The sequence below is a fragment of the Cydia strobilella genome, chromosome 2 (assembly GCF_947568885.1).
Source record: "Cydia strobilella chromosome 2, ilCydStro3.1, whole genome shotgun sequence".
NCBI classification, from domain to species: Eukaryota; Metazoa; Arthropoda; class Insecta; order Lepidoptera; family Tortricidae; genus Cydia; species Cydia strobilella.
In genome coordinates, this window is record NC_086042.1 from 27,123,078 (window position 1) to 27,147,817 (window position 24,740).

The 24,740-nt window shown below is 38.2% G+C and overlaps 1 protein-coding gene across 1 annotated transcript in view; it reads right to left on the bottom strand.

Annotated features, from left to right (window-relative positions):
* Positions 1–24,740, bottom strand: part of LOC134754793 (uncharacterized) — a 111,043-nt gene that overhangs the window by 40,244 nt on the left and 46,059 nt on the right. Inside the window, exons 4-7 of the mRNA XM_063691161.1 lie at positions 24,406–24,563; positions 23,171–23,314; positions 14,197–14,386; positions 13,665–13,788 (exon numbers count right to left, since the gene is read on the bottom strand). Coding sequence (XP_063547231.1) covers positions 13,665–13,788; positions 14,197–14,386; positions 23,171–23,314; positions 24,406–24,563 — 616 coding nt within the window. The remainder of the gene's footprint in view (positions 1–13,664; positions 13,789–14,196; positions 14,387–23,170; positions 23,315–24,405; positions 24,564–24,740) is intronic.

Below are 24,740 nucleotides of genomic sequence, written 5' to 3' on the forward strand. Positions count from 1 at the left end.
TAAATGTTATTTATTTACGGTTTTTCTCGGACATTTCTGTTAACTTAAATAATAGAAATGGCTGGAGCGACATACAATCATCCATACCTATTGATAATGTTGCCTCGAAAAACAAATAGGCAATATTTGTTTAGAGTATTAGCGAATGTTTGCTAGCCGTATGCATCTAAACCCTTTGTTTAGGTAGTGTGACATTGTGCAGGAAAAACAACACGACCTATACAATTTCGCAAATATTTAAGGTTTGTTTTCTAGTTTTACTCCATCGTCACTTTACAACTTGTCCTACAATAATTATTCCATAATTACATTACATCCATTTCACGCTGTACTTACACTAGTTTCATGCCGGGGCCACACTGACGGGAAACGGTGGGAATCGCCGTTGATTATCGCGATAACCCCAGTGTGACCGTATGAAAAACGTCAAATTAACGCGATATTTAACGCGTTTCCCGGCGTTTTCCGTTAGTGTGGCCCCAGCATTAGAAAAAGAAAAACCGACTTCAAAAAGGATAGCATAACATAGAATGGTGCGGTTTAAATAAGAAAGAAAGAAAGCTAGTCCATAAGTAGTTTAGGGGCATTATTGACCGGTTGTTTATAGCTTTGGCTTGATACCGGCGTGGCATAATCGAGTAGGTAAGTACCTAATCTACGCTCTTAAGAGGCCCACTGACTATCAGTCCGCCGGACGATATCGGCCTGTCAGTTATTCGGAACTGTCAAATTTTTGTTCTAACTGACAGTCCGATATCGTCCGGCGGACTGATAGTCAGTGGGCCCCTTTAGCACTATGTCGTAACCGGTATCATAATTACTCGTATTACGGTATGTAGTAAAAAGGAGATTGTCCTATAATAGTAATTATTTATTAGTTAATTCTCAGTCATTGTAAATACAGTGTAAACTCTATATAACGTCACTCGATATAACGATTCACTCCCTACAACGTCGACATGTGTTGCCTAATATAGTTACTTTACTTTAATATCAATTTCTCTGTATATAACGAACTCTCTCTATAGCGTCAAAAAACTTCCGGTCCCTTGAGTATCGCTATATAGAGTTTACACATTAAATGTAGTAGAACGTACATATAAAATTCGCAGTTTTTTTTTCCAATTTGCATAAAAAAAACTCCATTTTTATTACGTTTTCCACTACGGAGTACCTATTTACTCCGGCGCACACGTTTAATAATTGAATTCCGCCGGCGGACGGAACAACGGAATTACCATACATTGAATACTACAAACTAAATTGATATTAGTTCGCGCCCGGAGGCCGCTTTACACCTGACGACAAGTATTGACTTTATTTGAAAGATAAACAGACGTTTTCACATCACCAATTCGAAAAAGGGGTTTTTCTTCCCTGCTAGGAGGGATCAAAGTGGCACTTTTCTTCCCTGCTAGGAGGGATCAAAGTAACACTTTTCTGTTCTAAGACACTATAAAAAAAAAATGCACATTATTTTTTAGCTTAAATAATATTTTTAAACATCATAATTACCTCATAGGTGATGTGAAAAGCAGTATGTGTCACATGGTAGCAAAATTATTTCCATCTTGGGCGTAACACACTTGAATCCCTCACTACGCTCAGGATTCTACTTTAGAATCCCTCGTTACTCTCGGGATTCTATTATAGAATCCTTCGCTTCGTTTAGGATTCAATGTACGCCCTCGCCGTAAATATGTCATTTTGCTCCCTTGTAACACAATCTACTATTTTCAAGTAGGCATATTACAATGCTCTAAGCTCTTATGAACGACAAATAAACCTAAGCCGGCTCTTACCCTATACTTCTGTCCGAGAAGATTTAAATCCCTCCTAAATTGGAGGAGGGTATCCCAATGGGACCGATAAGAAAAACCTCGATTATCCAAACTAATCAGGATCGAGACAAGATCGGACAATTGAAATGTTTTTTGGGACGACATCAACAACAATACAAAATACAATATTTAAGGTGCCGTAAGTTCAGAGAGCGGAGTTTTTGAAAAATCGTACCGCTTTTTTACATCACAATACGGTTGCAAAAAATTTAATTAGCAATGTTTAGCATTTTTTCTGCTTTTTTTTTTACTTTTTCTCTATAGAAAGAAATCACGAAAACGCACTTTAAAAATTTGTAACAATTTATGCACAAATGATAAAAATATGAAATTTGCTTCTAAATATGCGTTTTTATTTTCGAGGGAAATCATTGTTGTTGGTTTTTTTGTTAAAACTTACAACATATTAAAATTCAAAAACATTATATCCCGAACACATCACACATCCATCTCGCTCAGGCTTACGCTCAGTGAGATTAAGAGAAAAACACGAAACTACGGGGCCTTAAAGATTAGTATTAGTCTATCCGTTATCATGTTATTCCCGTGTCATTTCACCATCTCGTATCGTTTATTTTGTCGTTTAGTCTATCCGTTATCATGTTATTCCCGTGTCATTTCGCCATCTCGTATCGTTTATTTTGTCGTTTAGTCTATCCGTTATCATGTTATTCCCGTGTCATTTCACCATCTCGTATCGTTTATTTTGTCGTTTAGTCTATCCGTTATCATGTTATTCCCGTGTCATTTCGCCATCTCGTATCGTTTATTTTGTCGTTTAGTCTATCCGTTATCATGTTATTCCCGTGTCATTTCGCCATCTCGTATCGTTTATTTTGTCGGCCTATCACCGTGTCGTATCGTTTACGTGTCGTGTCCCGTCCGGTCCCCTACATAAGCCAACTACCGAACTTCGTTCGCAGTATTTGTCTTACGGAAGTTAGTGCCAACCATCGGTTTTAGATATCAGTTTCCGTTAGATGATATCTGCTTATAGGCAGTTGCGAGCGCTGGGTGGAATTAATTAGTCTGACCTAGATATTTGATACATAGATCATCAGATGCATCCCGCTAGATAGACTATCATGGCATTTCTGCGACGGCGACTAATAAAGTCATTAGTGAGAATAAAGAATTTTATACCAACATATTTCAGGTCTAATTTTTTACTACACTAGCTAAAATATCAAAAATGTTTTTATGATATAGGAGGCAAACGAGCAGACGAATCGCCCGATGGTAAGCGATTACCGTAGCCCATGGATACCCGCTATACATGTAAGATTCTAGATCTAATCGAGATATTTCTTCTAAGTATCAAATGGGATCAACTCAAAATGACTCAAATAGTATCAAAAGTTCTGTTCCATATTCTATAGAATGTTATAGGTATAAGCCAGTTGAGTTATGTGATGACTGATAACATTTATTTACAAACTTATACATATTAAATATGTATATAAATCGAAATAACCATGCCGTCAGGCGTAAGCGAATAGCGTCTCTGTTGTGTCGGGTTCGGGGCAGTCACAACAGTAAGCAACCAAGCAAGCAGTAGGCAAGGTCATAGCAGACAGGGTGGATTATACATCCCTTCCTGAAATTTTGGATTGAACTAAGTGTAAATAATTATATAATTTAGTAGTAGTAAGTAACTAACGTAGTCATAAGCCAAACTAACAATTCTATGGATAAAATAATTATCTGAAATAAAGAATTAATAATAATTATTATTTTATTTTATAAAAATTTGTGTGTGCTTAACAAAAATGCATCCCACAGATTACCAAAATCCGTTCTTGTAGGTACATAATATCTTAAGATTGTAAAATACAACCGAATTACACACTGCGCACAACTTTGCCTGAGCGCAAGTCTTCGTAAATTCTTCCGAACTGAATGCAGAATCTCTCAGAGAGAGGTAAACTATTGGTTAAATGTTATAGACGTGAAACTTGTGTTTGTATAGGCATAGATATGTCTCAGAAACTCATAATGAGACTAGTGATCACGAGCGGACGTTCTCGCTCGAAAGATGGTTAAAGTTGTCAATAAGCATAATTGTATGTAGACTCCAGAAAAACGGCAAAAAAAACACGTTTGTTGTATGGGAGCCCCACTTAAATATTTATTTTATTCTGTTATTAGTATTTGTTGCTATAGCGGCAACAGAAATACATCATTTGTGAAAATTTCAACTATCTAGCTATCACGGTTCACGAGAGACATCCTGGTGACAAACGGACAGACAGACGGACGGACAGCGGAGTCTTAGTAATAGGGTCCCGTTTTTACCCTTTGGGTACGGAACCCTAAAAATTAAGTCGGCGCAAGTGACTAAAAAACCGTGAGTTAAACCGTAAAATTAATTTGAAGACTTATTTAAAGTTAGTATAACACACAACAGTTTAAATTCGGCTTTAACGTTCTCGTACAGTCACCTGCAATAAAATGTGACACAACGAAGGTCACAGAAATATCTGACACGATCTCATTTGTAGAGCCATAAAAGCATGTCACATATTTTTGCGGCCTTCGAAGAGTAACATATTATGGACCGCGAGCCAGGCGCAAATTTCGTCAGTCATCGCCTCCCGGGTGAAAACTCGCATAGCGGTTAACCCGCTATGTATGATGAACCCTCGTGAACGTCAGCTGCTGCTCTGATGGTGGGTTGAGGAATGGCAGCCACCGAAACGCGTAACACGGTCTTTTCACCGCGATACAACCGGCTGACGATTTGTTTTATTAACAATAGCATCTACACTATCATCTGACAAATAATCAAACGGAAGGCGATGACGCCGATGCCTGAAAAGAATTTTCTTTTTTACATGTTCATGTGACCAGCTGACGGTCTTTCCACAGCGATACAATCGTCTGACGATTTTGTTTATTCACAATAGCATCAAAACTATCATCTGACAAATTATCAAGCGGAAGGCGATGACAAAAAAAATTTATAGACTTTATTTGCTGCCATTCCTCAACCCACTAACGAAGCGGCAGCTGACGTTCACGAGGGTTCATCATACATAGCCGTTAACCAATATACGAGTTTTCGCCCGGGAGGCGATTGGTCATGGAAATCTGTTCCTGGCCCGCGGTCTATTATTGCAGGTAACTGTACCTATTTGAAAGTCTAAATGAAAAATACCACTAAATAGCCTCACAAAACATAATTCATAGCATTCATAACGCCTTTACAAATCTTTATACCTTTGAGTGAAAAACCCGGCCATACAAAGGAACAACGCATAAACTCTCATTAAGGAAGCCCGTGTTTAAAAAGAAACGTGGAAATGGAAACTGATGAAGGCGGCCCTGTTTATGAAACTACTTGGGAACACGAATGTGTTATTTATTAAGAACACTGTATGTTGTACTTATGCCTTAGGAAGTATATTTGTGATATTTTCTATAAAAAGGGACCTTATTGTCGATAGCGCTTACGCCATTATAAACGATGCTTCGATATAAATAGCATAGAGTAACTTATACTAGAGCGGTACTGTCATAGTAAATTTTGTAACCCCAGTAAATTCACTGCCATCTGTCGACACACTTTAAAACTAATGATGAAGATTTATAAAAATACGATAGAATGTATTTAAATATAGATAAATGATTTTTTTTTATTTGCATTAATTATTTTTATGATTTTGACCCATGTTCTTTCACTGATATGCGTTAAAATTGTTAAATAACAAACGAAACCGTCAACGCCATCTATACGACTGTAGGCCAAAACTAGTAGCGCCGCTGTATCCATCTATTACGGAGTTATATCTATCTTTGTAAATAGTAAATACAATGCCGCGCGACGCTGTGCGGCGTAAGCGCCCATCGACAAAAAAGGTCCCTTTTCATAGAAAATGCCCCAATTCACCTTCAAAAAGTCAGATAATACCTATATGCTAAGGTTATTATGGTTGTGTTACAAATCTATTTTAATATGAATCTCTCAATTATTATTTTCATTTTATATTCCTACAATTAAAGTGCAGCCGTTCAAATATAAAATGTATCGTAGGTAATACGCTCATATCAATTTATTTTTAAATCCGTGCATTGAGATAAAAAATCTTTAACTACGTTAAAAAAGAAAATTCAAAATTAGAATTTCACGTTCATTTTATCGCGTGCGCTATTCACAGATCGCGTAAACTAGATAGTGCATAAAACGCTGCTACGCTGCGCTATCGTATTAATAAAGTAAGGACGTGTGGCCGCTTAATTCATTAGAGTCTACGGTAACGGCCTGGACGCGCGTAATAAAGATATCAACAAAGTATGTAGATTCAACCAACGTCAACCGTGTTTATTTCTCATAAGTGTAAGTGTAGCATAAATTATGAGATGAAACTGAGAAACACAGCAAGCGATGTATGGAATAGGTATAAGTGCGACTTTATGTTATGGTGGCACTTAGTATTATTTGCTTTTCTACGAAAAATTCAAGATATATACACTTGTATTTTATGCAATTTTTTCTCATTAAGCAAAATGTAAATTTCTTTGAGAAAATAAAAGTTCTTTAAACCTAAATGCTTCGTATGATCGCGCTCTTGTATTTCTACTGTTTGTAGGCCTACATTTTCATATCTAATATGTTCTTTAGCTGTCAATGGGTCTAAGTTGTCGGTGAAATATTGCGTTTATGTATATTGTTGCTGTACAATTTTTTTTTTAAATAAAATATATGGAATCGAATGGTACCGTTGTTTTTTTCCTATTTGAAACTGAGATCTTGTATTTTTTTATTATTCCCATATATTTTTTAAGTTTTGAATGTACTGTGATAAATTGCTCATTTTCTATCTATTTAACTAGATTTAGTTATAAAATTCAACTGTGTCAACTACCCCATTGGAAACGTTTTTAATGAATCCTAATGATGTGTCTATATGTGGTGTTCAGTGGCGCTTGCATTTGAATTGTAAAATACATTGTTAGCACAAATGATGAGGATTGTAGGTAATCGAATTTTTAACGTAGAACCTCGTCGCTGTAACGAAGCGTGTATGTTGGAGAGTTAAAGCTAATTTGTTTGTATTAAAGTTAAACCGACATGATTATAATTTTCATAGGGTAGTTTACACATATTGATATTTATAACTAAATCTAGTTAAATAGATAGAAAATGAGCAATTTATCAAAATAAATTGGAAACTTAAAAAAAATATGGGAATAATAAAAAAATACAAGACCTCAAAGTATCGAAAATAAACTTTTTTTTTAAACTTTGAAATAGGAAAAAAATAACGGTAGCATTCGATTCCTTACATTTTATTAAAAAAATATTGTACAGCAACAATATACATAAACGCAATATTTCACCGACAAAATCGCAGTTTCCTTGTTTTCCACACATCGGAACGGATTCTAAGCAAAGTGACACAGTGACGTCACGATGTGTTGCCATTTGTGTTAGAACGTTTGCTCAGTAAAGTGGCGATGCCAGACTTTGACCATCATTTGTGATTTTTGTATTGCTTTTATTATTATATCTAAGTAGGAAATTATTTTGATACATTTTTATTTGGTACTGTATCAACGAAATACAATATACTTTAAGAACAAATTAAATTATTTTCTATGAAAATATTTTAATTTGTGGATTTTCAAGTAGACACACTACTATTTAAACTATAAACTGAAATAAATATAACGGGGTACGCTGGTTCGATTCCAGCTCTGGACACTGGAGGCTTTGGTCATTTTTTCCTTCGTATATGATATTTATTTCAGTTTACAATATACTTATTTAAAAAATATCTAATTTTGTAATAAAGTGACCATTTACAATATCCCATTGACATATTTCTGTTTATTATATTTAACGCAGGTACAATACAAAGCCTAATAATTCGTCTTTTCATCATATCCTTAAAAATAAGGCAAAGAACATTGTCACTACCGTCAGAGACAAGTTAACTATTAAAGACTGCAATATTTAGACCATTGACTTTCGGCTTTCAGTCCATCCTCTCTGCGGTTTTCAGAGCCGAAAGCGCTAAGATTAGACAGTGTGTACTTTTTTACAATTTTAGGTTGAGTGTAATAGATTTCCCTCATGTGATTAGCTCGCCGTGAATGCTGGAGCACTCCACCTATAAGTATAACGAGGAACCCAAGATTTTTTTGAGATACAGTCTGGTGACAGACAGACGGGCAGACTGACAGACGGACAGACAGACGGACAGCGGAGTCTTAGTAATAGGGTCCCGTTTTTACCCTTTGGGTACGGAACCCAAAAATTAAAACTATACCTACTCATATCTTCAAAATATAGGTAGTTACACTAAAGCAAACTTTGTTAAAATTATCAACAATTATGCCGCAATAGCCGTACCACTAAAAAAAATATTTTTATATTTTTAATTTTTAGTATTTTTTACGGTGCTCAAACTTGGTCACTTACAGAAAATCACAAGTCCAAACTGAAGGTCTGCCAACGCGCAATGGAGCACAGCATTTTAGGTATTAAAGGACCGACCGCGTCCGGAAAGCTACACTGCGCTCCAAAACCCGCATTGCTGATGTTAGCTAAACCGCCAGGCTCAAATGGGACTGGGCCGGCCACGTCTATCGCATGCATCCGGATAGGTGGGCCATAGCCACAGGCCGGACACGCTATACATCAAAAATCACTTGCGTTTCTATGTGTGAACGGCACGTCTGTACACGCGTCATGCGTCATAGTGTAAGTTGATTAAAAATAGTACTGAGCGGCCGGCAAACGGCCGTCAATCTGCTGTCGCGGGGCGAGGTAATTCGAGTCGGGGCGGGGCGGTGCGTGGCCGTTCCATAGCCACCAAGTGGATGCCGGTAAAGAAGCATGCTCGGGGTAGACCCAGGAGAAGATGGCGAGACGACTTTGACACCTTCCTTTACAACTGGCCGGAGGAAGCATAAAATCGGGAGTTATGGAGAACCAGGTGACAGGCATTTGCCCAGCAGTGGGACACTCAAATAGGCTAAAAAAAAGCATTTTTGGGCCACCCTGGATATAAAATTTTAACATGACTCAAGTAGGTAGTACAAAATATTAAAAAGGAAATCAATAAAAAATATATACACTAATGGTTTTGCCCGGGAATTCCAATCTTCATTATCTAATAATCTCTTTCGTCTCTCATTCATCTTTATTACGTTAAAAATTTTATTAGCTGTCCGCCGTACTAAGCGAATCTAAGAAAGTTTCAGCGTTCAAATTGCAAAAAAAAAACCTTCATAGATCCGACATAAAGCGTTTTCTGTGTCCATATTAATGTTCTTTATGACACAGAATATTTAGATAGAAGATGTATTCGTTATCACTTATGTTCTTAGGCAAAATGTAAGCCAGTACCAAAAACCATCAACTTTTTGGTTATTTAGACTCAGAATCACGAGTTGAAGGAGATAAAGAAAAAAAGTGTCCCCAGTTGTTCATACAAATTTTGGGTGTCAGTTTTGTAACGGTCCATACAAAATGTATGTGAAAATGCGTTACAAAACTGGCATTTTTTTGGGGACATATTTTTTCTCCTAAAATCAATAGGGCTCGTGATTCTGAGTAGAAATAACCCAAAAGTTGATCGATTTTCGATAAAAAAAATGGTACACTTAAGTGAAAATGCCCAGCCATACGTATAAACAGAGATCTACACCGGAAAACGGCGACTCCTTACTATTGAATCTAGGCATCTGGCAGCTGTTCATTGGTGGAGGTCACCCTTAATGTCACTCCTTTATTGATTCCTTTACAGCATTGGGGTAACTTTCGGGATAATTTTGAAAATTGAATTAACCTAGGTACTAAACTAGAAGCACATTCATAAATTACGTAAGACGACTGTTGCCCGTTTTTGACCCCCTCCCACTCTATGTAAGAATAAATAAGAATAGGCCGACCCTCTCCCCCCTATATTACGTAAGAATCGGAAGGGAGAACAATACAAGTCTCGTTTGTCTTAGTGTTTATTTAAAAAAAAAACATTTATGAAACATTTATTCGTTCCTAGTGCTCCTACAAAGGTACGGGAGCCCGTCTAAGCTAACTCTGCACCGTGTTTGATAGCATAGTCATCATTCGCTTGCCCTTATCCCATTCATTTGGGGTCGGCGCAGCATGTCTTTTTCTTCCATACCTCTCTCTCGCCCGTCATCTCATCACTCACTCGCATTCGTTTCATATCATCTCTCACACAGTCCATCCACCTTTTTCTCGGTGTTTGATAGCATAGTGTGGAAGTATTATTTTAAACGTCACAATTTCATATAAATTTGTAAATTTTCGCATCTTTGTGATCTTACGCAAGAACTATGAAACCTCCCACCTAGAGTTGTGCCATTCCCGGTAACATTCCCCATTTTGTATGGGGAAATTTCTCGCTCGGTAACATTCTCTATACAAAATGGGTAATGTTACCGCGAACGGCACAACTCTACTCCCACCTCCTTGTAAGAAAAAATAACACATGTTCGACCCCCCTCCTCCCTAAATCGTCTTACGTAATAAATGAATGGCGCCTAAGTGTTTCTAAAGTATGAAGTGCAGTTAGTAGATATTAGCCATTTTCAAAATAACCCCCACGTTCGGAATTATTCCAATGCACCTTGTTCATTTGTTTTTTGACAGCTCGCGTTGTTGCAAATATTGTGTCATAACCGCCAGAAATGGAGGACAATACCTAGGACATTTCAAGAACAAATATGGGGTATTTTCTATGAAAAGGGACCTTATTGTCGATGGCGCTTACGCCACACAGCGTCGCGCAGCATTGTTTTTATTACGGAGCATCGTTTATAATGGCGTAAGCGCCATCGAAAATAAGGTCCCTTTTTATAGATTTTTTTTTTTTACTAGCCTAATTTAGTGTCCCAATGCTGAGCAAAGGCCTCCCCTCGCTTCCTCCACTCGACCCTGTTGTTTGTAATTTCCCACCAATCCGGATAAAATGCGTCCAAGTCGTCCCGCCATCACCTTTTCGGCCTACCTGCACCCCGGCCAGCACCAGCTATGGTGTTCCGTGGGTCCCACTCGGTAACCATATATTTATAGAAAATACCACGTATATTCGCGTCAGCGACACACCATGAAACAAGTTGAATTTTCCTCATAATTATATGGAGCTAAACATAAAACGGCCCAGCTGATTTTATCTGTGACGACATACTTTGAATTATACGACTCAACTTAGAGAAAAAAACACGTTTCGCCAACAAAGCGAGAAAATGCGAACGAAGTTAATTGAAATGTTGAAGTTAATTGTTAATTGTAAAGTTAATTGTAATGTTGTAATAAAGCCGCCGCCATACAATCGAAGCGTAAGCTCTCATTTTAAAACTGCGAGTACATTAGACTTATGTCTTATTTACTAGCGACCCGCCCCGGCTTCGCACGGGTAGTTCAACTAATTTAGACAAAACCTTTATAAATTATACTTATAGACTTTGCTCTTGAATCACTCTATCTTTTAAAAAAACAGACAGCGGAAAGCGACTTTTTTATACTACTATGGATAAAACAGAAATTAACAAATTGACCACCGACCTGGTAAAAATATAAAACATGTATTAATATTTTTTTTACACTGAAAAATAACTAACAGTAGGTACAGTCGCCATCAGAGCGGCCGAGGTGCTCAATAATATCTGAACACACACTTAACGCCTTGACAATAGAGGCGTGTTCAGATATTTGTGAGCCCCTCGGCCGCTCCGATATATCTGATGGCGACTGTACTATCAAAAACATAATCCATTTCTGACAAACCGAATCCTTTCCCAGTAATGGCCATCACGTTAACTTTCGGGACTAAACTTTACATTCGCGAAAAATTCACCAAACATTTTATTTGGGAACAAAAAGCCATTTTCACGAAGTTACGAAACTGCATCGTATTCGCAGTCACAGGTGCACAGAGTCACAGATTATTAAATCAAAGACATCTCACTTACTTACTTAGACCCCGTGGGTTTTTTCTCTCACTCTCACTGAGCGTAAGTGTGAGTGGCTGTGCGATGTGCGTGCGTACGTTGTTGTTGCGTAACGCCTTGTTCCAACCCCCCTGCCCCCCCTCCCCCCCCCCCCCGCCAAATTGCGTTCGTCGTGCGTAATATTTGAACGCCCTGTATCATGTTTTTAAATTTTAATTTTTTGTAAGTTTTAACAAAGTAATCGATGAGAAGCAATTTTCATATTGTTAGCTTTTGTGCAAAAAATATTATAAATATTTAAGGTGCGTTTTAGACATATGTTCATGATTGAGACCTATTTTATGTCGAGCGAAAGTCAAGAAATCAGGTTTCGAATCAATGAAGTTACTAGAGAAATACCTTAAAATTGCTTATAAAATGTTTGATCTAAACAAGCAGTACGATTTTTCAAAAATTCTTAATTAAGTAAGTAAATATTCTTTATTGCACCAAAATTATACATTTTACATACATGTAAAACTACATTAAGGTGCAGTACTTCGTCATAAAATAAGTAGTACCCTACACAATATTTTTTTTTTTTTTTTTTTCAAAAAAGTATAACACATTTTAAACTTATACTAGGTTCGCCAAACTTGCGTTTAACGGCGAAATGATGCACTCATTTTCAATGTTAGTACCTTAATCTAAATTTAATGATTAACTTATCTTACTAAGGTTAATACTTTTATATTACATTAACAAAGTGCATATTAATAGCATGTATTTCTATAAATTGTATAATGGCAAACTTAGAAACTGTTTCAAAGCGTTATACTAGGAACCTGCTAATACTGACCAAGCGTTAATAAGGACCAGTGAACTCGCTGTCCGTAAAACGTTCTTTTCGTCGTAAAACCAAATTAGCTGCTTTGTCTGAGCGTTTTATTGTTGATGACATATAAAATGCTCCGTTATATTTAAAAAACCGGCCAAGTGCGTGTCGGACTTGCGCATCGAGGATTCCGTACTTTTTAGTATTTGTTGTTATAGCGGCAACAGAAATACATATTCTGTGAAAATTTCAACTCTCTAGCTATCACGGTTCATGAGATACAGCCTGGTGACAGACAGACGGACAGTGGAGTCTTATTAATAGGGTTCCGTTTTTACCCTTTGGGTACGGAACCCTAAAAATAAAGTAAATGTAAAATAACGTAAGATATCCAAGACACAATAATAGGTTTACAGCACTTACGCAACGCATCACGTTATTTAACAATTACTTTGAAGAAGTCTGAAATAGGAGATAATTACTTAAATAACTAAAACAATATCTATCTTGTTTTGATATAGTACCTAAGTTGTGTCGTGTATTTTCCTATTGTTTATCGAGATTCCTCTACGTACTGCACGAAAGTAGTTAGCAAGCCTTTCGCAAGCATTGCGGCCACCCCACACTAGCGTCTTTTTAGCGTCGACGTCCACTCAGCGCTATGAAAAATGGCGTCGCTCCGCAGTTGCACCAACGCTGCGTCGAGAACCAGCCATAGAGTTGACTAGATGGAGACGCCGACGCTCTGCCGGGCTAGCACATGATTGGCGCGAGAGTCTCTCGCCGCGACATAGACTACCCGTCCCTCTTTAATTCATACAGTTAGTAAAAGACCTGTAGTCTATCTCGCGGCGAGATACTGTCGCGCCAATCATGTGTGGAGTGGCCCTCATACACCAATTCACCCACCTTTAATAGGTACTCAACTAATATTTAGCGAGATGGCTGGTACAACTGGACTCGACTGGAAAGAGCTGGAAGTAGCCGCTCAAGATGGCGACAAATGGAGAATTATTCTGCGATGTGCCCTGATGAGGGATAACAGAAATACATCATCATCATCAACTTATATTAAAACTCACCAGTGATAGGTTCCAGGTCGTAGCCATCAGAAGCGATGACGGTGATGTTGTGCCCGTCGACAGACATTTCGATGGGGCAGTTTAGGAATTCTGCGTTGATCACGCGGAAACGGTACTTGTAGCCCTAGGACAAGAAAAAATTATTGAGTTTGTTTCAATATGATGAAAAGACCGTACTTTCTCTGGAACAAGGCGTCACGTCACAATGTTTTTTTTAAATAAATAAGATACATATATATAATCACGCCTATTTCCCGGGGGTTGTTTGGAGCTCGAACGCAGTGAGAGCGTCAATAGTCCGATGCTGAAATGATGCCTTTCACCCGAGTCAAACACTATTTTTCATTTCGAATATCGAATGTAATTTATTTTTTTAACATGACTAAGTATATTTTTATAGTATTTCTGAGGGTACGTACTTTCAATTAATAATTTAGGTAAAAGTATAGTCATTTATGGAACCATGACCATCTTTCAGAGCATTAGAAATGAAAAAATGTTTTGTCTTATTAGAAGATTTTATTTTTCTCACCTGTTCCACATTAAACCTGGCCGTCTTCATATAAAACGGCTTAAGGGTCTCATTGAACACCTTGAACCGTCCCACGCCGTTGATGAGAAGGGTGGGGGGCTTGTTGTCCCCCTTAGAGTGGTGATGATCCGTGAACATGCCCACGGTCAGCTCATGGATCCAGTCCGTTACTATCATTACGTGATCCGATCTGTAATGTTGAAAAAAATTACTTTTAACATTTTTTATAACTATTTTTTTTAATGTTAAATCCCTAAGGGCCACTTGCATCCCACTAACCCGGGGTTTAACGGTTTAACCGCATACGGTTAAACCGTTAAGCCAGTGTCAAGTTGTACTGGTAACCATGGTAAATCCAGGTTTAACCGGTTAACCCCGGGTTAGTAGGATGGTGCAAGTGGCGCTTAGTGAAACAATAAAACGGCCCAGCTGATTTTATCTGTGACGACATACTTTAAAATGTACTCAACTATTTAGGGCCACTTCTAAAACTTTTTGACAGTACCCCACCCGCCCATTGTACCCCCTAGAGCTGTTAATGTAAATTCATTACAAAGTCGTGCTTAACTGAATGTCTTAAATTAATAGAATCGCGATACAAACTCGCTTTATTGCGAAAGTTGTGAGGTTTTACCAAATTTCGTGACCGGAATAGGCACACGTGCATCAAGTAAATATAAGTTCAACCATGTTCAAGTCAAACTTGGTGTTTACTATATTTGTTTATTTATAATTAAGAATTTTTCCATCTCACACTTGCACAGTACGGGGAGTGGTCAAGATATAAATATGGCCGACCATTCTAGACTGGTCATTCCCACCCGCCGTCAACAAAACGCCCCCGGCCGACTTCGACGACCTCGTCGCGGTCCTGAGCAGCCCGGATGGAACTTGCAGCCCTACATACGCAGCCCACAGTCCTGTAGGCTGTGACTGGAACGCGATTTAAGCAACAAACATGGCCAGTTGGCCCGAAAAGAAGCCGCAGCCCACAGGATGGACATTAAGAGACACGCCCGTGGTTACGGGCGGCGCCAGATACCGCCAAAAATCCAAAGAAAGATGGGAAGGCACTCATACCTCCATAGGAGAGTATGAAAGAAGCTGTAGTAGACTAGTCATTCCGTTGCCGGGCGTCAGACCGTCAACATCTCCTGAGGATGCCTCGTAAAAGCGAAACACCTGTCGAGTATTGTTCTTTTGGTGGTAGTTTGTTTTTATTTTTGCGGTGGGAGGGTGGAAGCATTAATTGCATGTAAAAAAATAAGCAAATATAATGGGTTATCACTGATTGACTAGCACGTTATGTTTTCGCGGATTAGAGAAGTAATATTTTGATATTAATTTGTTTACAAAAAGTTCATATTGGTTTTTTGAAAACTTGTCATCATCATCTTCCTCTAGTTGTCACGGCTTTTTCCACACCTCATGGGAGCTTGGGCTCCGCTTACTTGTTTTTACGAAAGCGAGGAGTCTATCCGTAACTAAACTAAACTATTAATTATGACTAAGTGCAAGGATTAAAAATATCATAAGGAAATCTTACCAATGCACTAATCTCAATCTTTGAGTTAAAAACTCAGATGACACTTACTTTATAGTAAACTACATTTTGCCCGCGACTTCGTCTGCATGGACTTAGTAACCGCAGCTAGAGTAAGAATAGCGCCTGGATACAGTGTATTAGCAATCATGCAATTTGAGAATAATTATGCTTATTGCTTATGTACACAAATTATCAGGCACTTCATTAATTATTTCAATTCCACCCCGCTTTTGATCCTTTTAAGGGATGATTTTCGAGATAAAAACTATCCTATGTCCTTCTCCGGAACTCAAAATATCTCTGTGCCACATTTCAACTAAATCGGTTCAACGGTTTCATCGTGAAGAGGTAACACACAGACAGACAGACTCGCATTTATAATATTAGTATGGAAATATGGACTAGTGCTTGCGCAAATTCTTAGTAAGAGCGCGCAATGAATTCACTGCATACTAGGAATTTTAAAGAAAATATAAAGAAATTCGTTGAACCGAATTAATACACATTAAAATAATTGTTACGGTACGCACTCCGAAACTTGTCGCGCGAGTGACTAAAACACGTGTCTAAACCGTAATAATTATTATACAATTCGTTGAAAATTCTTTGCGCGCTCGCGGCGAAATCTTTGCGCGCTCTAAGCCTCTAATAGCACACTGAGCGAGCACACGAAATCACTATTTTTATTCCATACAAAGGGAACACGTTCCTCTTCATTATGACATACTTGACAATAATATAACACACAATCAAGTGTTCAGACTCAAGTTAGTAAGTAGTTCACAAACAATACAAGTTTCAGCAGGAAGCATGACAAGTAAACTCACAGACATATATCTGATTAGATGACGCGCGTGCCGCGATATACGTTACGAATAAATAATGTTTTCTCTAATTTCCACCCTTGACCCTAATAGTCTGTATCTTTAGGTATTTAAAAGAAAAAAAACCACAATTAGGTATTGTATTGGGCAAGAATTTTTTTAGAGCACATTAATTTAATTAGAAATGTAACATTTCAGTCATAAAAATATGCCTAACGAAAAGGGACTTGCAGGATCTGTTATAGGGACCATCAATTGACGGGAGAGATATAATGTCAAAATAGAGAGATATTATTTTTAGTCGCTTTAGGCGACATGTTTTTGGATTTGTCGGGAATTCACTCGTGCCTGAGGAAGGATTCCCGATAAATCCGAAACGTCGCCAAAAGCGACCAAAAATAATAGTGAGTGAAACCGTACTGATCTAAATATTTTGAAATATGTCTCACGATTGTTTAATTTAGATATAATGTCTTCTATCTATCTAGAATAGTGGTCTACTTAAATAAATGTCTATAGCATCATTGTCGAGAATCCTTCTAAGACACGCATCGCTGTGAAGACAGTCTCCTTTGAGAATTCAACTCGTTAGTAAACTATTATCACTCATAGTTTGCGAGATTTCCTTGACTTGTGATGCTTATGATGATATTACACGTGTTTATAATACAAACACAATTTAATATTAATAGATTTACAATAAAAAGTAACCCTAAAACTAAAACTACCTACAAAATTAAAAGTAATACCTAAAAAAAACTAAAAATCTATACCTAAACAGGGTCCCTGGGGCATAGTATACCTTTATCACTATGAGGCATACCCTAAAACTAAAACTACCTACAAAACTAAAACTAATACCTAAAAAAAACTAAAAATCTATACCTAAACAGGGTCCCTGGGGCATAGTATACCTTTATCACTATGAGGCATACCCTAAAACTAAAACTACCTACAAAACTAAAACTAATACCTAAAAAAACTAAAAATCTATACCTAAACAGGGTCCCTGGGGCATAGTATACCTTTATCTATGCGGCATAGTGATAAAGGTATATCGTTATCCTGCAGTGTATAAAATATAGCCGAGAGATCTGACGAGCAGAATCTTAAATAAAGGTATACTTTTAGAGTAATTGAGATAAGCCCGCGCCACGGCCATCTCTTCTATCGCAAGATTCGCGCGGCGCGCCATATCTTTTGTCCCCTTCTAATTTTCTGCCTAATATAACAAAACTATTTTATGTAGTCAGAAGTAAAATCGTTTATCGAAACTTTTTCAATAAATAATCAAAATGCCTTCGAAACGTTTCGTGAAAATACTTTCCCAAGAAACAATCCAACTTTAAATCTAGTTTCGTATTAATGGAATGACTTACAGGCCAATTCGAGTGTTAGTTATGTGATCTGTCTGAGGCCTGTCAAAACGGTTAAGAAAAACAATCGCTATAATAAAACGAGTTAGGAACGAAGCAGACCGGAGAGTCCTGAAAATGGTCTACACAGCTATTTGTCAATCCGTGGCTAGCTACTGCGTTAGTATCTGGGGCAACGCAGCAAAAACCGCGCTCATAGTAGCAGAACGGGCTCAAAGATCTGTACTAAAAGTCATGCTTAGAAAACCCTTTCTCTTCCCCACGTCTCAATTATACAAAGAAGCCCGGGTCTTGAACATTCGACAGCGCTTTATACTCCGAACATGTATACTTACCCATAAAAACTTGATCGGCTCGGAATTGCACAGAGAAATGCTAAAAAAGCGCACTTTCATACTAAAAAAACCCCCAACTAAAACTAAATTTGCAAAGAGATTTGGCAGCTATGGAAAAACATCAGTGTACAATTCAATACTAAAACACTGTTACATCAAGGACCTCCCTGTTTCACAGGCAAAGCGAGTTATTTGTGACTGGTTGCTAACTATCGATTATAATAAGACTGAGGAGATAGTGCAGTGACGCTACGGCGCACTTGTATTGAGAAAGGAAACATTGTATAATGCTCTAAATTGTATAATTGTATAATGCTTTAAATATCGCGGCCATAAGCCTCAATTTCTGTCCATATGTAGTGGTACTCTATGTTACATAATTAGACATTTAACCTATAGGTATAGACACTTAGCCGTAAGAGACTTGACTGACAGACTGACCAACGTAAATCCCTAGTAGCTAAGGTTATTAGCACTAGCACCTATCTTCATCTTTAGACATACTTTCTTTTTTTTTCAATCTAGTTTTTAATTCACTAACTGGTCGCCCAAGATACAGGCTATGCCTAGTTTGGGGACCCCTGTTCATACTGTTTTAAATGTACCGCTGTATGCGCGCAACCTGGACCTCATGTATACTAAATCTGCAAATTCCCATTTTTGTGTGCAAAATAAATATATTTTTCATTTTTTTTTTTTTCATTTTCTTTTTTTTTCATCTGTTTCCGATATGATACTCATCTTCAACCAAAAAAGTCACTTTTGACACTGAAAGATCAGTATCATATCGGAAACAGATCAAATAACTAAAACTCGAATTGGCCTATTACCTATATAAGTAGTTTCGTCTAGAATGATTCTGTAGGCACAACTTTTATATAAGATATCTAATGTTAACTACAGTGGTACTACGTAAACGAAATTAATAACTAGCTTAAATCTAAAATAGGCCCTTGAGGCATTGTACAAAGGATGCTGGCGGCATTTCTCCGCTGTATCGCAATGCTGATACGTTGTGCGAGAAAGCCGCCAGCTCTTCGGTCACCAGTTACGTCAACCAGACGCTTCGCGATTTCTGCAAACAACTTATGCGCGCTGGGACCCCATGGAACTAGAGTTTCAACTCCAAATGGAACGAAATGATACTCTCAGCGAAGCTGTATATATCTTGTATGAAAATAAAATACTAAATGTTAACTGTATGTCTTGTTTGTTTGTATTGTTTATTATAAGGTCTATTGGCGTAACTTCGAAACCGGGGTAATATTCTGTAGCATTTCTACTGGCTTGGTACGCGTTGCAGAGAGTTGCCAAAGTATTAAAAGCTTTTGGTTTGGTAGACATAATTATTTCTTCCTAATAAGATGCATTAGGTAAGTTACGGCGCGGGGTGAATCAATCCTATACCTATTATAGAAGTGTCCTACGTGGGCGATCACGTTGCGAACGCGAACGCCGTGGGATCGCCGAAACGCGCCGCGCCGCGCCGCTTCGCGTTCGCGTGTTCAGCGGCGTAGCTAGGCGTGGGCGAAGTGGGCCGTCGCCCACGGCCTCGCGCCCCAATGGGGGCCCCGCGCGAGGCTCCTTCGGGCCCAGCAAAAGAAAAGGGCCTCGCAGATGCGATTTCGCCCACGGCTAGATTAGTTCACGCTACGCCACTGCGCGTATTGTTCGCCTACGTAAGACGATGCGTACTGTACCTTAAAATACTGGGCCTGAATAGCTCGACCAATTTTAACCACAGAGCGAGGTACCTTATCTATTGTTACTTTATTCAAGCAAAAATTCACATGTACTGATACTTGGGGTAGCTCCAGCCAGCAGATCCTGCAGCAAGGACTAAGAAGAGGACACTACGAGGGAGAAGGGAAGTTGAGGCAAAATAACACTGAGATATAGAAGCTGGTGATTCAGCCTAAAGCAGCGTACTACGTAGGCGAACAACACGCGAACGCGAAGCGGCGCGGCGCGGAGCGCGGAGTGAATCAATCCTTTGATACCTATAGAAGTGTCCTACGTGGGCGATCTCGTTGCGAACGCGAACGCCTCCGCGCCGCGCCGCTTCGCTTCGCATTAACGAGTGATATTTGCTTAAGACGCAGCGTAAGCTACAGCAATAAGCTTAATTGTATTCAACCTGTACATTTCTAGTTAAACTTCAAAGCATTTACGTGTTATCTTAGATTATAAAATAAAGTGCCCTCAATCATCATTTGGATCAAAAAAGTCAAAGCATCAAAAATGTACGAGCGCCTTTGAAGTTAAAAATTATTGGAGTCACCTTGAACCGAGCGTAGAGAACTACATTATATACTTGTATGTAGTCTTTTGATGCCATTAGGTAAGTAAATACTTTGCCTTTTGGGCCGTCGAAAAACTAGACTTAAGATTAAAGGGGACGACGTCACGCGACTGTTTTTTCAAATGTGATTTTTAATAAAAGACACTTCAAGATTGTTACCTTTTTTCTAATGCTAAAAATAATGAACTATATAGTTAGCCTACTTAACTATTGTACAAGCAAGGCTAACTATTGTACATTTTCAGAAACACATCATGTCATGCGTGACATATTCTGCTGGCTTATTATGGTCGGGCTTATCACCGGCGCGAGGTGTCAGAAAGTGACGATGTACCATGTCATGTATTGCACGATAAACGCAACTTAAATACATTCAATATAACAGAACCCCTAGTGTAAATTTCATTCGATAGCGTGACGTTTCCATTATGTCTATTTTTGTAAGGGTTTTTTTTAATCGTTTATTTCAGGCATAATACTCGTATAACCCACATGTGTTAGTAACTTACATTGCTATTAAAAAATAATGTTAGAGTACAATTACAAGACAAATTAACATGCAAATTAATGACTAGAAGCTGACTAGCTAGGACAAAACCGGGTGAGCTTTATAATTTAAACACAACACAACAAATTATTATCATTAAAATTATTATTCTTGACTAGGAAATGCGATATAAATGGTGAAATTAATTAAAACTTAAGACAATGAAAACTAAACAATTAAAAACAAATTAAAAATTCTATCATTTTTGACTAGAAAATGCAACAAATAATTAAAACTCTATACAATTCAAATTCAATAATTAAATTAAAAATTCAATAAATAACATTCAATTATAATTACTAATTAATTTAATTTTGAGCAGCGTGCCAAGCGGGACGTTTTGGAAACTCAATGAAATTTAACGCAAACGTTATCGAATGAAATTTACACAACAGGTAGGTACAGGTAGTTGCTTCGATGGTTAGTTTTTTCCAAGTACATATTCGTATTTCATAAATATGTTTGCAAGATTTTTTTTACCTAAGCGCAAGTTATCGAAATTGATGACAAGCACTTTAAAGGCTCTTAGTACTTAGAGCCTAAACCACTCAATCTAGATTTAACGGTCGATGCTAAGATTGAAGCAGCTTTACGTCGAATCTTCTTGAAAATATGTCAATAAAGATGGTATTTATTCAACTAAGAGAAAAAAAAATATTATATCAAATATTTTACACAAAATCTTTCTTTCTTTGCCTGTCCCTCTTCCCAGTTTATCTGGGGTTGGGCCTCCTTGTATGTCTGCGCCAGAGTGCTCTGTTCTGGCTTGTCTGCGTACTCAGGTTCTCTTTCCGGATCTCTTTCTGCATGTCTGACCACCAGGTGTTGGGTGGTCTTCCTCTTCCTCGGGATTGGTTGGGTATATTTAGGGCCTTTTTAACAGAATGGTCATCATCACGTCTAAGGATATGGCCATACCAGCGCCATCGACTTTCCTTTACTTTCTCAACTATAGGTGCTACCTTAAACGATCCCCTGATAAATTCATTTCTGACCTTGTCCAATCGAGTCACTCCTCCCGCCCATCTGAGCATTTTCATCTCGCTTGTGTGGAGTTTCTGTTCGTGTACTTTCTTAAAGGTCCAGCACTCTTCTCCGTATGTCATGGCTGGTCGTACAACCGTTTTGTACACTTTCCCTTTTACTCTGATGGGCATTTTGTGATCGCACAGGATCACAAACTATTTTACACAAAATCAAATATATTTTTTTTTGCTATTATACAGAGTGTCACCTAACCCTAGTTTATTTAAGTTTTTAGTTTTAAGTATTCAATTTAAATGTATGTTATATGATAAAGTATGACTTGCATACGAAACGAAATTCTGTTGTACAAATGTAACTGGTTCCCCGCGATACAGGTGCAACCTAGTGCGGGGGCCCCTGGTAACTATGTTTTGTAAATCTGTTTGTGAAATAAACTATTCTATTCTATTCTATTCTATTTTGTTTGACGGGTGACGGGGTAGCTTAGGGTGAGGTCCAGTTTAGCTACCACCAGTTTGGCACTGACATAAACGCTTTCGAGAACGTAACTTATACTCCTAACGCACTTCGTATAGCAAAATTTGATGGAGCGCATTGCAACTTTTTAACTTAAGGAAAGGATTATGATTTCACTAGTGGCATTCTGTATAAGACCTCCCTCTTAGCAGCCTACTAGCCTAGTCGCTAATGACCCTGCCTACGAACCAGTAGGTCCCGTGTTCGAATCCTGGTAAGGTCATTTATTTGTGTGTTTATCACAAATATCTGTTCCCGAGTTATGAAAGTTTTCTATGTATATATTAGGTATAACTATGTATTTTATAACTATATCGCCGTCTAGTACCCACAACACAAGCCTTATTGAGCTTACTGTGGAACTAGGTCGATCGGTGTAAAATTTTCCTATATTATTCATTTATTATAATATAATAGGTATGGAAACAAATACCTATTAACCTATACTATACCAACATATAAACGCGCTTACCACGCCATCGGCTCTCTAAATACCCGTGTACGAATGAATTCCATAAGTGAAAGCCATTATAATACTAACCTATCATAATCGTACAGGGCGCCATGTGGATCCTGGGACTTCGGGCGCCTGATAACGAAGGCGCCCGCGGCGCCATCCGCTCGCTGCATGCCAGAATGGGAGTGCCAGAAATGTGTGCCATCGTGCGACGCGTTGAATTGGTACCTGAAGAAGTCACGGGAAAATTCAGTGAAAAAATATGTTTGTTTAGCAACAGAATACACTTATTTGGCACAATTCAAACTCATGAAGATTACGCAAATATCAAAAGTTAGAGAAGTTTATTCACGCATGAAACATGTTATTAAGGCCGTTCCCTGAGCCAGAAGGCGAAAAATCTCCTTATATGATCATATTTTTGACGTGGAAAAAATATGTAGTTCTTGATTATATTATCCTTAATAACACAGCTTCTGATACACGAATTATGACACTTCGCTCGATACAATTAATTCCCAAAGTAACCTCTAACTCGGACTTTAATCAAACATTACTCGGTTATTTATTATGTGACACTATAAACAAAAAAAAGAAGAAAAAACAATCATAACAAATAATAATTTGACAGCTTTCGAATTTCGATATTGTAAGGCATCATTTTTAAAATAAATAAAAATCGACAAAATTCGATCAAAATTGACACTTTCCCGTTCTTTCTTGCGAAATGTGACAGTGATAGCGGCAAACCGATGGAACGGCCTTAATAAGGTATATTAATTCCCTTCAAAATACACCATTGCCTCTTTCGGTATCAGTCTACACCACTGCATGCTTACCTGAAGGTATTATCATGTAGAGTCTGTGCGGAAAGTGAAGAGTCGTGGAATGTATGGGGCCCAATACATTCCACGACTCTTCTCTTTCCGAACAGACTAAGATATAATGTCCTATCTTGACGTACGTAAGAAGTTCCGTCCATGTAAGGTGTGTCTTGGTAATGCTGCCCGTTCCAATGTACCTACCGTTGTACCCTCCATCAGTCTACACTGCATGCTTACTGCTTGCTTACCTGAGGGTAGTATCAGGTAGGATAGGACATTGGGTGATGTAAGGTGTTCCGTCCATGTAAGATGTGCCACGCTGATGCTTCCCATTCCAATGCACCTACTGTTGTACCCTCCATTAGTCTACACTGCATGCTTACTGCCTGATATTGCTGCTGTAGTGTCAGGTAGGATAGGACATTGGGTGATGTAAGGAGTTCCTTCCATATGTACCGTTGTACTCTCCACCACCAGTCTACACTGCATGCTTACCTGAAGGTAGTATCAGGTAGGATAGGACATTGGGTGACGTAAGGTGTTCCATCCATGTAAGGCGTCCCGCGTTGGTGCTGACCGTGCCAATGTACCGTTGTGCCCTCCGTCATTAGGTCGTTCTCCACGTCAACTATGACTCTGTCGTGTTGGCACACCTGCAACGGGAAATATTATAATGTATCATCTGTGAAAACACGCTGACTGCTAATTCTAAGGAGTGCACTACATTTGATATAATTTTATTTCACTTCAATATGTATTATTGTTTAACATAATGTTACTTTAAATAATTAATTGAAAGCGTCCGTGGGCTACGGTAACGGCTTACTATC